Raw genomic sequence first — 17,463 nt, forward strand, 5'->3', positions numbered from 1 at the left:
GAAAAGTTTATGGGATAATATGCACCATATTATTTGAGTAACTGATCTTATATCACCATGATGCATGTCAGGTCCTTTTGTGCGCCCAGCTAAACAAAATCATTTTTAAACAATTGAAAGTTAGAGTGCTATAAAATTGAATCTGTATGCATATGGAGCCAAAAGATGAAGTGGGTTGCCATTACATTTTGATATTTGACAACTTTTTCCAGCCCTAAAACTAATTAAACTGCATTTGGAATTGCCCTGGGAAAGGCATCAAACTTGATCATGAGATCTCGAGGTTGAACAAGGGTGCTTACATATGATATGAGAATTGCTATTACTAACTGATTCATTATACCTCATCCTAAAGTGAGAAATATTAACTATGAAAGGTAGCCTTTGGGGATGATTTGATTTGGTAAAAAATGCAATTATTAGACCAAATCAAGTATGAGACTACCAAGGGGCACTTCATAACAATCAATAGAGTACAAGGTATTAGCAGTCAAAGATAACCTTTTAAGAATTTTTCAGAATCTAAAAATGAGCAAGGGTGTTCATGAATATAAGGAAAATGTGAATAAAAAATCATTTCACTTAAATTCTTTGAAATATTAATTAGCAAGGTGGGAAACTTTGGCAGACTTGGCAATGTGCAGATAACAGACTTTTCCAAAACCCTCTAAGCCAGTGTTTGGAAAACTTCGTAAAACTGATTCTAGGAGTTTGTAATTGAGAGAGTATGCTTACTTATGACATGTGAGTATGTCTATCAAGCCATTTGACCTAAGGATCAATCTGTTTCAAATAACAACCCTCCAAAGTAGGATACTTAAGCAGATTTGGTAAGCGTGTTTCTAAGTGTTTAACCAAAATGCACATCATAGGCCGGCCTTCAAACTTTGCCAAATTTGAAGGTGATAATACAATTGTGGATCTAATTCAAGGGGAAAATAATGCATATAGAGATCATGAATAGAAATTTAGGTATTAGTGTCAATCATAACATGATATAGTGTTGTCATGGACCAAATTCACAAAATATTATAGCATTTGTAAGATAATTGTTACATTTAGAACACTCTAATTGAATTAAAGCCAAAATATAATGTAGAAGGAAATGGGTATGCAATTTTCACCATTACAATAACTATTATAAAGATATACCTTAAATATTAGGTGGACAATAGTGTACACTTAATTCTAGAACAACTACACCTTTCATTTAGATTTTAATTGAGGATCTAGATGATAAATTTTAAAAGAATTTGGAAGAAAATTTTGTTAGGAGGATAAATATTTTGACTTTTACATAGTTGTTAGATATTGGGTGTACAAATTATTGATCTCTTTTAAATTTATATATAGAAATAGAGGGATATCTATTCAAATAAGAGAAAATAGACTCTAACTTCATCTCATATTAAGTGTCCATCATTTCCACATAAAAAGAATACATATTTAATAGGATTCTTATGAGCTGAAATATTTGATCATTTAATCATTTATAAAATAAAATATTAATGAATAAAATAAACATAATAGTTACTCAAAGTTAAAGATTCAAATATATGATCAATTTTACTTTAAATATACATAATGATTGTATAATCATTACAAATAATACAAGATCCATTTCTAATACTTTGACATACCTATAAAACTCATATCATTTTACATTACATATACATGTTCATGCATTTTAAAATCATATTCAAAATCTGCAAGAGAAAGAGAGAAGAAGCATCATTGAAATAATATATGTGACTAACATGCATGATAGATTCTAATTCACTATAAGAATATTCAATGAGCATACTAGTGCATCATATATTTAATGTTCATATCAATTGATAAACATATTCTAAGAAAAAGCTAAATTAACCAAAGTAATAATACATTTATACATATTATCTATACATGTAAATCAATGACAATATAGAACGTCTACATTTTACAAGATGGATGAAACATTAACTAGAAGAGAAGTCCATACATTAATTTGCACGGAATACTTTTGCAGCATATGATATTCAATTACAAATATATCTACTAATAACAACCATAAAGAAGTTGAGGAACATCTCTAGTTAAAAATACACTAGAAATGTTTTGATATGCCTTCTGAGTAAGGTGGACGGAATCAAAGAACAGATATTTGGAAGCATCGGGACATGTAAAGGGAGTAAATTTGTTGCACAACAATAAAGTTTCTAAGATGCCCGTTCCACAGCCACCCCTTGCAATCACCTCCAAGCCTGGCATGTAACACAGCATTGCAAGATTGGACATTATTCTAGCTATGTGTTAATATAGTAAAACTTTTTGACATAAGGACATTTAGATTGTTAAGATTCATGAGAATGTAAATTACCATATATGCTATGATTTGCAATGAACTCGGATATCAGATTGTGATAATCGAGAGAAGCGATTTTAAGGTTAGGAAAAGAAGGTTTGAGTCCATCAATCACGGCATTTAATCCTGAATTGAATCCAGATGCAGCCTCGTTTATCTCTTCGTCACATGCTCCCTTGTTCCAAAGGCTTGTAAGCGTTCTCTCTATTGGTAAACATCCCAATGGTGGAACGTTAATCAAAGCAATTCTAGAGGCACCCAGATTGTATAATTCCTGCAAAAATTAGACTCAGAATTCACTGCATCTATACTTGGAGACTACTAAATTCAAAAGAGTAGAAACAAGTTATAACCATACCTTGAGATAAACTGCATATATATCCATGAGGAAATCTGTATACTCTTGAACGGTGAACTGAAGTCGACGAATTGGGAATAGGAAGTAGTTGGCAGCGAAATCATTGGTGCCTATCGAAATGAAAAATATTGCCTCTTTAATTATGGCGGTGGCCTGTTCCTCATCCACCAATCCTGCTATTCTATTTTTATACTCTTTAAAATACTCAATTTGTTTCCAAACTGGTATCACCTCCTGCATCATACAAATCCATCTTATAAGAATGTGATAGGAAAAAGCTGATAATATGCATAGATTAACTGTACATTATTGTTCTACAAATGTATCAAGGTCCTGTGAAACATTATAATATGTTTATGTCTGTCTACCAGTAAATGGGCGGTGAGATTGTCTAAGCCTGAACCAGAAGATGCAAAACAGACACCAGTTAGCAAGTTTTGGGCCTTGAGCTTAGGGTCCAAATATGGAGGCAAGAATTCCTTGACTCGAAGACCTTCAACTGAAATGGAATGGTATAATCATAAGTCTCATGAAATTTGAAAATGGGTGATGAAAAATCAAATCAAATCAAAGTAAACAATCAATAGCCTTCCAACTAATAATACCAATTTTAATTCACAAAGAACAATAATTCTGAAATGATAAGGTGAAGTTTTAACCTCTTGCAAGACCAAATTATTTCTCTTCTCAAAGGCAATATACAGTTCACATTTATGAGCTAAGACTGATCACAAGTTCTCGAGTGCAACAATCATAGAATAGCTAGAGCTTTAAAATTTAGTGACAACTTATAAGAAAAACATGCAGTTATGGGATATATAGGTTACCAAAGTAGTCAGACATGAGCTTTCCATTGGAGAACCTTCCAGTGGCAATGTGATCTTTGAAATCTCTTCCATATGGAGGAAAATCACCAACGATTATCGTACAAATAAAATCATTATTCCCTGTATCTCCATAGGAGTCTCCAAACATAAAAATAGCAGGCACTTTCTGTCCTCCAACCAACAAAAAATAATCACATTTCTAAGCTATTGTGATGATCAAACTAAGAAGTAAAGAGCCCAAAACGATCGATTCTGCCCTTGATTTCATTACTAAGTTTTATGTGACCCTGCGCACCAGGCAATCCTTAAATTGCAGGACGAAATTAACTCAACTGTTTTATAGGTAAACTGACAATATTGAAGGCACGAAAGAGTTTTGTTTTCACGGTAAACTGACAATATTGAAGGCACGAAAGAGTTTTGTTTTCACGAGTTTTCTGTTGGAGTAATGTTAACTCCAACTAAGGCTGTGTTAGCAGCTGTGTTAGCCCACTTTCAAACCGTTTGTCCCTGTCGTGATTTACGGACATTAACACTGCATGTCATGATTTATGGACAATAACAATGCATGCATTCTGCATTGTTAAAACTGACGGTGCATGCTCTTCTTTCACCGCCAACATTGTTAATGCGGTTGCTCTGCCCTTGTTTCCTCCGTAATTTCCAGGAAATAACTGCAGTGGTTTATGGTGGTTATTTTTGTATAAATCTGCATATTTTACAGTTATAAAGACAACAATGAATTAATACATTTCATTTTCTTAGTTGTTCTTTCTTTTTCTTATGTGCATTAGATCTGCAAGTTTTCTTTATATTTTCCTAGCTAGATCTATCCTGTGGTATGCAGCCACAGCTGAAAATGTTACATTTTGCTTCTATATACACTTTGTCATTTACCTAACCAGAGGCAAATTCATGGTGGAGTGGGTGACAAATTTAAGTGAGCACGAAATATAAGATGTAGACATGGATACTCCACGTAACATTATCAAAATATTGGGGAAAAAAAGTCTATTCCTTCTAGACATATTGTAATAATGAAAATGTGTGAAAGCTATGAACAGCACAACTACCAGATTGCGTGATGTACACACCACAGTTTTTCAATATGGGACAGGGTTTAAATTGTTAGGAGTTGAGTTGGCTGTTCCTTTTAAAAGACGCATTTATTCAAGAGATTATAGGAAGTTGTTCAATCATGTTACAAATTTTGAGGGATATGCGGATACATATCAGCAATATCCCCTTCAATATTATCTAAGGGGATTCAAACTTACGATCCTGTTCTGATATCACTTATAAGGAATTGAGTTCGCTCTTTCTATCAAAAGATGCATTTATTCAAATTAAAGATCTCCAAAAAAACTGTTAAACTATCTCAAGAATCCCCAAAAAAATATCATAAATGTATACCAACATAAATTATATTAGATATTACATTTCATATTTTATTAACCCTCCACCTATCAATAGATCAGTAATATCGTAGATAATTTATTTCATCTATAATACCTCTTGCAATAAATTATTTGTTTAAGATTAGATATTAATTATTTAGACATCGTGAAGCTACTAAAAGGAAATAAGCATTGTGAAGTCGTGCTCAAAATTAGTTCTGCACAAAACAAGATTTTTGATAAGGATAAATTGTATTTGGTGGAGCATTTTAGATATGGATGGATCCTTTATTTCCCTTGTTTTTTCCATGTCGTTAAAGTCAAATACTAATAAACATGGCTGTCGTCATTGTTCTATCTTGAGACAAAGAAATAAAAGAGTTACATGTAGAGAGGCAATTGAATTTCTTGTTTAGTGACAAAAATGTATTATCGTTTATTATTTATGTCTGTTTGAATGTTTTGTTAATTGCATATTTTAAGTTCTTGTCAATTGAAAAGCAATCTCATGTGATTGGTCATATGTTCAATCATTAAGTGATTGATAACAAATTTAAAATATAATTTCTAGTAATATTTGGGTATTATAATAGAAGATTTATAAACTTCTAGTTATTAGTATTTTTTGTTATGCTATTACTATTATTCAATTGATTCTAACTATAAATTTTTTACATAATTTTTTAGGTACGTTATATATATAATAATAAATTGATAAATAACAACAAAATAATAATAAATGTATGAAAATTTATACAATAATATTAAATATAACTATAATATATTAATAATATAATAATTAAAATAAAATAGTATAAGAATCTTAATGTTTGTCTATATAACTCTAATCCAAACTTAATCTAATATCTGTAAACGAGCCTTAACATATTTAACCTTTAAAGCTTAACCTAACACCAATTTTAAACATAGCTCTAATTTAAGTATAATTCAACCTTAATTTTTGAATTGTATTTAATATATCATGTATTTATTAGTATATAATTAACATATTTTAATCATATAATAATTAAAATACAATAATATAAGGCTCCTAATGTAAATTTATAAAAGAGAAATTTCATATTAAAATAAATTTATTTTTTAAATAATAAAAATAATACAATATCTAGAATAACAATATATTATTTATTGTAATTTAATATTATATTACTTATAGATGGAATAGAATTAGATAATGGCACTTATTTTTGTTTTGTAAAGTGTTGATTTTGTTTTATTCAACTAACTGTTATACACATGGATTACAAATTATACATTTTTGTCAATAAACAAGGAATTCAACTGTTACACACATGGAATGTAAATTATGCATTTTTATTAATGAACAAATAATTCAACAAACTGTCACGCACTAGACTGCAAATTATTAGTTTTTATCAATGAAAAAGAAATTCAACAAACTATTGTACACCTGAACGAAATTATGCTTTTTTTTAATGAACAAGGAATCCAACTAAAGTTATACACATGGACAGTATTCATTTTTGCCAATGAACAAAAAAAATTAGTGGGTTCCAATCAATAACCATGATACATCCCTTTCGATGTGTTTTATTTTTCTTTTCAAAATATTCAATGTAAACTCAAATTTCAATTTTGAATAAATCTATTCATATCTAATTACATCTAAAATTAGATATGAATAGATTTGTTTACCTACCATAAGATTTATTCCAAATCTTTTCGAAACCCTACTTATCTTAATCAAAAACTCTTATGAAAGTATGTAAAAATTTCTCTCCATCACGAGGCTAAATCAACATTATTTTTCCATCAATGAAATGAAAGTGCACATCATTCTCACTGTTGCGTGCAATCACTCATTACCTGACGATTGACCAGTGGACGCTTTTTAATCATGCAAGTGCCCGGCGAAAAACACAAAACACTTTTGATAAGATTTCGGAGAGACTTGAAGCTAAAACATTGCGCATCACTCATTCAGATAAGGCTTTACAAGAGAAATTAATTATTGTACACCACACAAAATCAGCGAATGACATGCGGATAAAAGAGACTTTGGATATGCTAAAAAAACTTTATATATCTAATTAGGCCTCTGATTTCAATGTAATACAAGTGGAAATGAGGATGGAAAATGATGGGTGAATCGGTCCAAAGTCCACATAAAATTTGTGTTTTTTTACACTCAAACGAGTTGTTAAATACCCCGAAAAAAAAATCATTGGTCACCACAATATAAAATCTAAATTTCTAATGTCAGTTTTTATAAAATCCAAATAAGGTACGGAGACCACTGCACTGACGCCAATGTAATGAAAATAAGCTACAAAATAAACAGCACATAGCAAATAAAATCCAAACAAAAGAAAGTATGGAGACCAAACCATAGGCTTCTGTAGCTGCTGCTACTGGAACCTCTGCTGATGCAATGCATTCTGTTCTTCCTCTAATTATTCTTCTTCTCTACTATTCTTGCTTAGTTTTTATTTTTTTATCGGTAAGAGGCCACAGTCAAAAATTTTATTAATCAAAATTAATTTTTTACATCACTCCACTAGTGCTGGCGCAGGTAGGAAAGAGTGGAGGCGAGAAAACCTCCTACCTTGCCCGGGGACCATAGTCCAGATAGTCTCTACATCTAATTACAAATAAGCATAGATTCAAAATAATACAATAACACCCCGGGCTAGGGTAAAAGTGGGAAGATATTTTCTTTCCCTTACAAGCCCATATTACTATTTTTCAATTGTCACTGTTCTCCTTCTGCTTTGTCTAAGAGTTTGAGCCTTGATTGCATATAGTTTTTAGTCACTTTAGCAGCTTTCATCCTGTCATTTGTTCAAGATGGCCCTACACCTCCTGCATGGTTAGTATTCAAAATACTTGCCCAGATTGTTAGTCACATGCAGTATTCTATTTCAGATAAGACTTTTATCTTCCAAGCTAGGATACTTCCTTAGCCAATTGTCCGATTGGACCTATCATCCCAAAACTTAAACAGAGAAATGTAAACAGAAAATTATAAACAGCTTGATTTGATATCCTTCTCTGATGTTTCTAAATTTTTAACCTCATATATCTGAAATTATAAAGTCGCCAATATGACATATTCATAAACAGAATTTCTAGATAATTTCCATTTTAAGAAGTGATCATCCATAGTTATGAGTCACCTGTTTACCACTTTTACTTATGTACCTGGATGCTATCCTTGAAATATTCTTGCTTACTTTTATTCTCTAGATCATAACTGTTTTCTTCTCATTCCTTTTTCTTATAGCTACCCATTTCGAATTCACTTACCATAATAAATTTCCCCTCTAAAATTGAACTGCTGTTCAAAAATTAAATCTGAACCTTAAAATAGAACTCCCCCCCGCCACCCAAAAAAAAAAGTTGTTAGGTGGTTGTATTCCTCGTTTAATAAAGAGGTAATCATCAAAAATAAATGTTTTGATTTTGGAAATCCTAACTCTCCTTTATGCTCATTTTGTTCCTCTGAAACTAAAATTGTTCATTCTGGAGCTCCTTGGAGCTCACCATTCTAGAGAGTTCACTTTTTTTCAGCTCTTCTCAATCTCGCTTTCCAAAGTTCATTTTCTGAAGCTCTTCCTTATCTGACTTTCCAAAGCTCAACTTCTAGAGCTTTCTTTTTGGGGGTTTATTTCTAGAGCTTCTGAAGATCCATAGCTACATAAGCTACCATTATATCAGTGGTGCCCATGCTTCAGGTGTTCAAAACTATTTTTTGGTGAGTGGCTTTATGAAAATGTCTGTTATTCAAATTTGGATTACAAATCATTGTTTTTTCTACGTTCTTCCACTTCCCTTACTAAGTGATGCATGATATCTATATAGTTGCTTCGTCTATAGAGGATAGATAGAATTGTCACACTTAAAAGTGATCTTTCTAACCAGTATAATATTAAATATATTTAAATTGATTATTATATTCATTTTCTATGTTCTAATGAAGATAGACATTTTAGTGATTTTGAAGGTCTTTATTCTACACAAATGAAAAAATAGTAAAATAGATATAAAAAATGGAAAATAACTATAAAAATCATATTATGCAACAAAAAATAATGGGAAAAATATGTATCCTAGATATATGTGTTATGAATCTAAATTTTTTTTAAATTATAATTTTATCTTTTATACAAATTAAATTATGCTATACTAAATAAATATCACATTTTAAAAGTATATTAACTATTAAAACTTACTTACTGAAAATTACATTAAAACTCACAAATTATTTCTCAAAATAAAAATAACTAGCAATTGCACCTGTGTGTGCAATGGGTGTGCCGAAGAGGTGTGGAAGGTCAACTAGGGAAAAAATTGGTCTACTTTTTGCATAAATTTGTGTAGTAGATGAGGTCAATTTCTAGACCGTATAGAAAATGATGTTGATTGTGCAATAGAGGTCTTGATGGAGAAGTGATAACTTCAAATCAAACATGCATAGATAATTACAAGGATCCAATCAAAACTAATAAAAACCTTTTAAATTGGTAAGATAATCAAGTTCCATTACCAACAAGCTCATCCTATGTTTTCAATAGGGTAAGAGAGAGAGAGAGAGAGAGAGAGAGAGAGAGAGAGAGAGAGAGAGAGAGAGAGAGAGAGAGAGAGAGGTGAATAGATAGAGATAGAGAGGAACATAGAGAGGGAGATGGAGATGTAGATGGAGATGGAGTTGGAGATGGGTATGGAGATAAAAGAGATATAGAGAGATAAAAGAGAGAGGAGGAGAAAAAGGATAGAGATGGAAGAGAAAATAAATAGAGGGAGAGATAGAAAGGTAAATATAGGGATAGAAAGTTATTATTAGAGAAAGGGCAAGATAGAAAGATAAACATAGGGATATAAAGTGATACATAGAGAGGGATAGATATAGTAGTATAGAGGGATAAAGAGATAACTAGATAGAGATAGAGAGATATAGGAAAGAAGAAATAAATGGAGAGGAAAAGAGATATAGATATAGAGGTCTAAAAAGAGGGAGAGGGAGAGAGAGAGAGAGATGGATGGTTAGAGACATGTCCTAATATATATGGGGAGATAGAAATAGATGAGATAGATATGGATATAAATTGAGAGAGGAAGTGTAATTGAATATTTAATCTACTTAACATAGAAAAGTAATCGAATTTTATTAGATGATAAGGTAAAAACATGATTGAAGTTACCCATATGAAAAATTTCTAACTTTCAGAATATCTTTGTGAAACCTAAATCAATGTGATTCATTGCATTGCATTAAAAACCACCGAAATAGCTATAAATTTATAATAAAAAATTAAATATATTCTTTTCCTTTCAAATAATAACATACTTTAAATTTAATCAAAAGAAATAACATAACTAGTGATAGAGCTTAAAGTTTAATGATCTATCTAGACAAATTGATCTATATCCCAATCCTCGACATGTTTTTGTAAGAGGGAGAGCATTACTTGAGTGTTTTTTCTCTAACCATAGATCCACAATCTCTAGCACACCTTCCTACTAGAAGTGGCCCTAGCCTTCATGGGGGTGTAGACAAATTTTAGCAAGAACCATGCACACTTTTGGGATTTATTCACCTTAGTTTTTTATCCAAATGTACAAAAAGATGACACACATTTTCTAGGAAAACTTTTATGGAATTTTTCAAATAGTGAAGATCAAGTTCTCTTCAGTCAAACCCTTAATAAAATAACTCTATGTCTACATGAGTTAAATATTAAAGTCATGAAACAACCATGTAATGGCCCTACAAGTACAAAAATATAGAATATAATATTGTTTAAGCTCTTAGATATAAATGTACTCACATTGTATCATGATTTAAATTAAATTAGTTATTATCCTTAAATACAACAATGAATCATATAATTCAACAAAATATACACAATATTGACTTTCAAGGATTGGTGAGGTGGTTGGAAATGTGAGAATTAAACATTTTATTTTAAAATTTTGTGCATTTAAATTTGCAACTAAAAAGGTGAGTTTATTAAGTCCATTTAACTATGGATCTAATTGAAGTGACAAATAATATTTATAGGGATCATGAATAGAAATCTAGGTATTGACCTGGTAATCATAATATGATATAGTTTTGTCATCAACCAAATTTACAAAATGTTATAGCACTTGTAAGGTAATTATTACATTTAGAACACTCTAACTTAAGTAGTACTAAAATATCAATGGAAAAGAGAATGGGTATGATATTTTCACCATTACAATAACTACTATAACATTATACATTAAATATTATGTAGACAATGGTATACTCTTAATTGTAGAGAAACTACTACTTTCATTTAAATTTTAATTAAGGTTCCAAGTGATCAATTTTTAAAGGACTAGGGGAAAAAATTCATTAGGGGGATAAATATTTGGACTTTTACATAATCTGTAGATATTGGGTGTAAATTTATTGATCTATTTTACAATTATAGTTATATTTAAGTATAGAGGGATATCCATTTAAATGAAAAAAATAGATTCTATCTCATATTAAATGTCCATCCTTTCCGGATGACAAGAATTGATACTTTATAGGATTTTTATGAATTCAAACATTTGACCATTTTATTATTTATAAAATAAGGAAATTAATGAACAAAGTAAGGAGCCAAAGAGCCAAATTTTTGACCATTTTTAAAAATATACATAATGATTATATAATCATTACAACTAGTAGAAAGTGCATTTCCAATATTTTGGCATACTATAAAACTCTTGCCATTTTATATTACAAATACAGGTTCATATATCATAAAACTGTACTCAAAATTTGTAAGAGAAAGAAAAAATAGAGAAAGAGAGCATCATTGAGGTGATATCCACTTTCTAGGAACCATGATGCTCCCATGTGCTCCTTTATTGGAGAAGTTTCACTCATAACCAAATGTCTAGTAATATGTGGCTAACATGCATGTTGTAATCTTGTTCACTATAAGAATATTCAACAAGCTAACATACATATTCGCACATTCATCATATTATCTAATATTCATGTAAATAAATGAAAAAATATGTGTACAACATAGAATGTCTGAGCCCCTCACATCTGTTTTCAAGGCTACTCCAGATTCCTTAGTGCTAGCCTCTAAGAAAGATTCTAACAAAAAACTATGTGTTTCTGATAAAGTTAAAGTTTTATGCCTTGAATGACAAGATGATAATGCTCACATTGAATAGGCCTCTTCTTTGTGTCTTTTGTGGATGGTTGGTTGTTTGGTTTTTTTATCTCTTTGTGTAGTGGTTCAATTCTAGTTATTTGGTGGTTTTTTGTAGGTTTTTGGTCTTGGTTGTAGTTTTTTGGCCAGGTGTGCATTCTTCATGCACCTGAAATAGTTTATCTTAAGCAGTTATGTAAAGGGTTCAGGTCTATCACACTTTAGTTCCTCAGAACATAGAATATCTCAATTAGTTTACAATGACACCTTGACATTATACAAGATGGATGAAACATTAGCTAGAACAATTTCATACATTAATTTGCACGTATTATTTTTAATTTTATTATATTCATTTACAAATAAATCTACTAACAAGATTAAGAAGTTGAGGAACATCTCTAGTTAAAAAATAGATTAGAATTGATGTGATATACATTTTGAGTAAGGTGGAAGACATCAAAGAAGAGATATTTGGAAGCTTTAGGACATCCTTGCACAAGAAGACAACTTCGAAGGTGCTAGTCTAACAACAAGCTTTCACAATCACCTTAAAGTCTATCATGTAATGTAGCATTGCATGATTAGACATAATTCTACCTATATATTGATATATAATATAGTAAAACATTTTTATTGTTATAAATCAAGAGAATGTAAAATGCCATATTTGCTAAGGTTTGCAATAAACTTGAAAATTAGATTGTGATAATCGAGAGAAACAATTATAAAGATAGGAAAAGTAGGCGTGTTTCTAGAAATTATGGCATTTAATCCTTGATTGAATCTAGATGGAGCCTAATTGACCTTCTCGTCACATGCTCCCTTGTTCAAAAAGCTAGTGTTCTCTCTATTGGTAGCCATCAGTCCTAATTACTTATCAATAGCTATATTAATATTTTTAATAAAAATAAACTTTTCACATGGGTAAAAGTACAACCTATGCCACACTTTTATAAGGAACTGGTCAACACAGCCAAAATTTGTCAACTTTGACAATGATGTAAACTACTGAAATGTAATTTACCTTTGATTAAATTTATACTTGTAATTTTTTCAAATTAAAAACGAAAGATCTCATGTGTTTTTTATAACTTTAAAAGAAAAATTTGAATTGCTGAAAATTTAATAAAAACTAGGTCTAATTAAAGCCAAAAGAAAGATCAAACAAAGTTATTTTTGCATGATTCTTTTCTCAAATAGATAACTTCAATATTTAGTTCACTATGAAAATATTCAATGAGATAGCATACCAATTATAACCCAACTAATGCATTTATACATATTAATTATACAAAAATTACTGACAATCAATGTTTACAATGTTTACAATATGAATGAAACATTAACTAGAAGAGAAGTCCATATATTAATTTGCACAGATTACTTTTATGGTATATTATATCCAATCACAAATATATCTACTAACAAGTTTAAAATAGTTGAAGAACATTTGTAATTAAAAATACACTAGAAACGTTTTGATATGCCTTTTGAGTAAGGTGGAGAGAATCAAAGAAGAGATATTTAGAAGCATCAGGACATGTAAAGGGAGTGAATTTGTTGCACAGCAATACATTTTCTATGGTGCCCATCCCACAAGAACCCCTTGCAATCACCTCTAAGTCAGGATGGGTGCAGCAAGCAGCGGCGGTGGCGGATGTGAGCAGAAGGTGATCGTCCGACGGGAGCGGTTGAATCTGTCGGAGAGCAGAGCATCGGCGAGGGAGTGTGGAGGTCGACGGGAGGTGTCGGGAGTGTGGTGGCCAGAGGTGAATAGACGACGTCTAGCATACGAGAGGCGGCTATATAAAGTACGTCGCCTGCAGCATAAAACAGTGGTAAGGTGGCGTGTGGGGGGTTCAACCCTCCCGAATTTTTTTATTTATTTTTTAATAAAATAAAAACTTCTACAAATTTTAAAAAAAACTGCGAATATAATAATATGAGAATTAAATATATTTTCTCGCATAAATTTTTTAATGAATTGTTTTACAAAATTCGTACCATACGCTTAAATTGGACAAATTTTTCTTCCAAGGCCCAAAAATTGGTTTTCACCAAATATAAGCAAATTTATACTCAAAATTCATGGAAACAACTTCTCAGACTCAACGGTGAGATCAAAATCGCCATAGGATGATTACAAAATGTGCAACTCTTCAGATCCAAAATAGAAAAGCTCCAAAATCTCTCCAAAAAGACTAATCAATGAAGCCTCAATGACTCTAATACCATGTAAGAATTTATTGAAATAACCGAAATCAAGAGCACATTCAATACTATAAGAGAGACAAATAGATTTGATGAGAATAAACTATATTCTAATCAAGATGCAAAATACAGATCAACTGGATCATAAAAAAATATAATGTAGATGAGTTTTCTTATAAAGGAAAGGCCATATGGATATGTGAGCACACAAACATGACATGTGGCTCAATGAGAAACAATGGTAGGTAAGGGTAGGTAGGAGTGCATAGGAGAAATAATAAAATATTTCACATGAGGTGTGTAGAGGTGGGAATTTGTTACATTTAAGATGATGAATCTTAGAGAACAAACTATTTGTCGCTACCTCACTCGAACTGACACTAAGGTGAGCCAGGGGATAAAAAATAATAGAGTTAAGTAGTTTAATGCAATCTGAGGCTCTCGGATGACTTTGTCGAGCCTTTGTCCAAAGGATGAGTGCACAGGTCAGGGACACCAGCGCAATGTGTTGTCATCCTACACGGACGAGGTACAGAGTTCGTACAAAAAGCTCTAGGTACAATTGTAATGCAATAAAAACATAAAAAATAATGAAGCTAAGCTAGTGAATGCGATATAAGAAATAACCAAGATAGAATGGAAGGATAAAAGGGAAGAAAATGTACAAATAGTAGGTCCACACTATGAAGCCTCTTGCCAAATGAATCTTCTTCAATGTGACCTTCACACAAGCCAGAAAGGAAAAATGTTTGGGGATGCTTGGGGACTTGCCTCAATCAAATCCCTATTTTGGTGTTTCCACCTCCATAGACAACCAGATAGATAGATAGAATAAAAGATAAATGCAAGAGAAGATAAATGATAAATGATAGAAGAGGGATGTGATAAATCCCAAGATGCTTAAAGAGAAGATAGACAGATTGATAGAAAGATAGAACCAAAGGGGGTTGAGAAAGCCAATAGAGTTGCAAAAAAATATTTTGAGAGCTTGAGAGTGTTATGTGACTTTTTCTCCAAGAGAAGACAAAGTGATGAAATAACCCTTTTATAATTAAAAGGAGGATAGAAATAAAAGATATTATAATCCTTTGGTTTAAAGAAAGGTGAGTAAAGAATGATTATGAAAAACTCTCTTAAAATATAGTTATTATTATATTTATGAAAAGGCAAATAAATGTGACCTTTTTGAAAAGGTGTGATGGTCTGGAAACCACCCCTTAAAAGGTTATATAAGTCATTTATGTGAGCCTGGAGAATGGGGCATGGAGATCACTCAAGGAAGAGGAAGAAGGTGGCTTGGTGGGCTATGGGCATGGAAGGAAATATAGGAATTTAGAGGGCACAAAGGAATGAAGGTTAAGGTCATTGGTTGACATGGGCATTGGAGAAGGGGCACACAACGTGTGTCCAACTCAAAGTATGGTGTACACTCGGGAGTGTCCTGGCAAGGGCTGTTTTTATTTCATGCCATGAAGGCATGCGAGGTTCTATGTAAGAACTTGTCCTCCTGGAGTGCTTACTTGCCATAAAAGAACCTAGACCTGTGACTATTCCTTTGAATTATAGATAATATGGTTGGTTTTATGTAAGAATCAGTTTCCTCTATGGGGTGCCATAGCCATAAAGGACCCAAGGCCACTGAAATCTTCTTGGGGTGAGAATGACTATTCCAAGTGGTCAAGATTAAGATAAGTATTGGAAAACATCAAGTGATTCTATAAGCTATTGATAATGCTTTATATATGATTTCTTGATAATATGGTTATATTAAGTGGTTATGTTATTCTATTTATTGTGTTATTAATTTACTTATTAATTATTATCAAATTATTACATGTTATATTTATATAGTTACTTACATCTAATTTAATGATAATTACCTTTAATTAATGAACTTTACATTAACATTTAATCAGTTAATTCTGCTATAAATAATTAATTAAGTCTTGGAGAAAAGTTCCATTACATTTGGTATCAGAGCCTAACGATCAAGCTTTTCTACCTTTGAAATTTTCTTTATGTTTGAATTTTTTTATTAATCAATCTTAAAAGTATGTACATCTAGAATATATATTTTTCATAATCTTTGATTCATTAGAATTATTCTATAAGACCTAACTTGTAACTTTTTTCATATGCTAATTTTATTCTCTTTGCTCAATGGCATTAATTTTTTTGAAAATCCTATATGTGTTTTCATACATATGTTTAAGACTCCACCCAAAAGTTAACATTACTTTGATAACTCCAAATTCATATCTAAGCTCATCCTAAGCTAACATGTTCATAGTCAATCAATAAGCTTTCTCTATGTGATTTCAAGTAAGATATTGATCTATATGGTTAATTTTGTGCTTGATTTGAGGGATACATCCATTGTCAAACCTTAAGAAAATTTTGTTCCATATCCTAGATTTATTTTATTTTAATTCTCAATGAGTAATTTTCAATAGTAATAAAGTGGTATATATTGTTATATTTCAATGACAAAAGATAAGTTATTTGAATAAATACATATAAACATAAAAAAAAAAAATCATCTTAAATCTTATCTAATACAATTAAATATATTTAACAATACCATATTATACATATCCCCATTTATATAATGAACAATAAAGACTTCTTTACAGTGACATACCTTCTTGTCCCATTGTTCTTGTGTCACGTAATTTCTTCATACGTTGCCTTTGTCTTTCCTTTGCAACCTCTCATTGTTCCATCATTCCTCGCTTGTCCTAAATAGACTCGTATTACATATATATGTAAACAAAAGTTCATAAACAATCAGATAACCATAAATTTGAGAATTACCATTGTTTTTTTGAATCAAAACTATTAAACAATCACAATAACATTGACAAAACTAATAAGAACAACAATTCAATCATTTGAAATCATGCAAAAACAAAAATGTCACTTACTTCTATGTATTACACAGTCATAGAAGCACAGACACAATTGCAGTGAGGCCTTCAATGACCTCAAAAACTTATTTTGAGGCCATTGAGGTGGTTGGACAACTAAAACTATATGTCCTAGTACCTCTTATGCGGTCTTTTTAGTAACCTTGTATGTGTTGTTAGGCCCTAAAAATCAGAGAGTTTTTTAGTGGCGAATATTTGCCAATTGGCAAATTTCGCACGAGTAGTCGAGG

The 17,463-nt window shown here is 31.2% G+C and overlaps 1 protein-coding gene across 1 annotated transcript; it reads right to left on the reverse strand.

The window, feature by feature from the left end:
* Window positions 1-1,986: 1,986 nt before the first annotated feature.
* Window positions 1,987-3,897, reverse strand: LOC131855755 (GDSL esterase/lipase At2g42990-like). Its single transcript, XM_057984568.2, has 5 exons — window positions 3,530-3,897; window positions 3,071-3,201; window positions 2,703-2,936; window positions 2,360-2,618; window positions 1,987-2,243 (listed from the first exon to the last, which is right to left on the reverse strand). The coding sequence occupies exons 1-5, from the start codon at window positions 3,675-3,677 to the stop codon at window positions 2,038-2,040; spliced, it is 978 nt and encodes a 325-aa protein (XP_057840551.2). The 5' UTR covers window positions 3,678-3,897; the 3' UTR covers window positions 1,987-2,037.
* Between the last annotated feature and the right edge of the window lie 13,566 nt (window positions 3,898-17,463).

Source organism: Cryptomeria japonica, chromosome 1 (assembly GCF_030272615.1).
Source record: "Cryptomeria japonica chromosome 1, Sugi_1.0, whole genome shotgun sequence".
NCBI classification, from domain to species: Eukaryota; Viridiplantae; Streptophyta; class Pinopsida; order Cupressales; family Cupressaceae; genus Cryptomeria; species Cryptomeria japonica.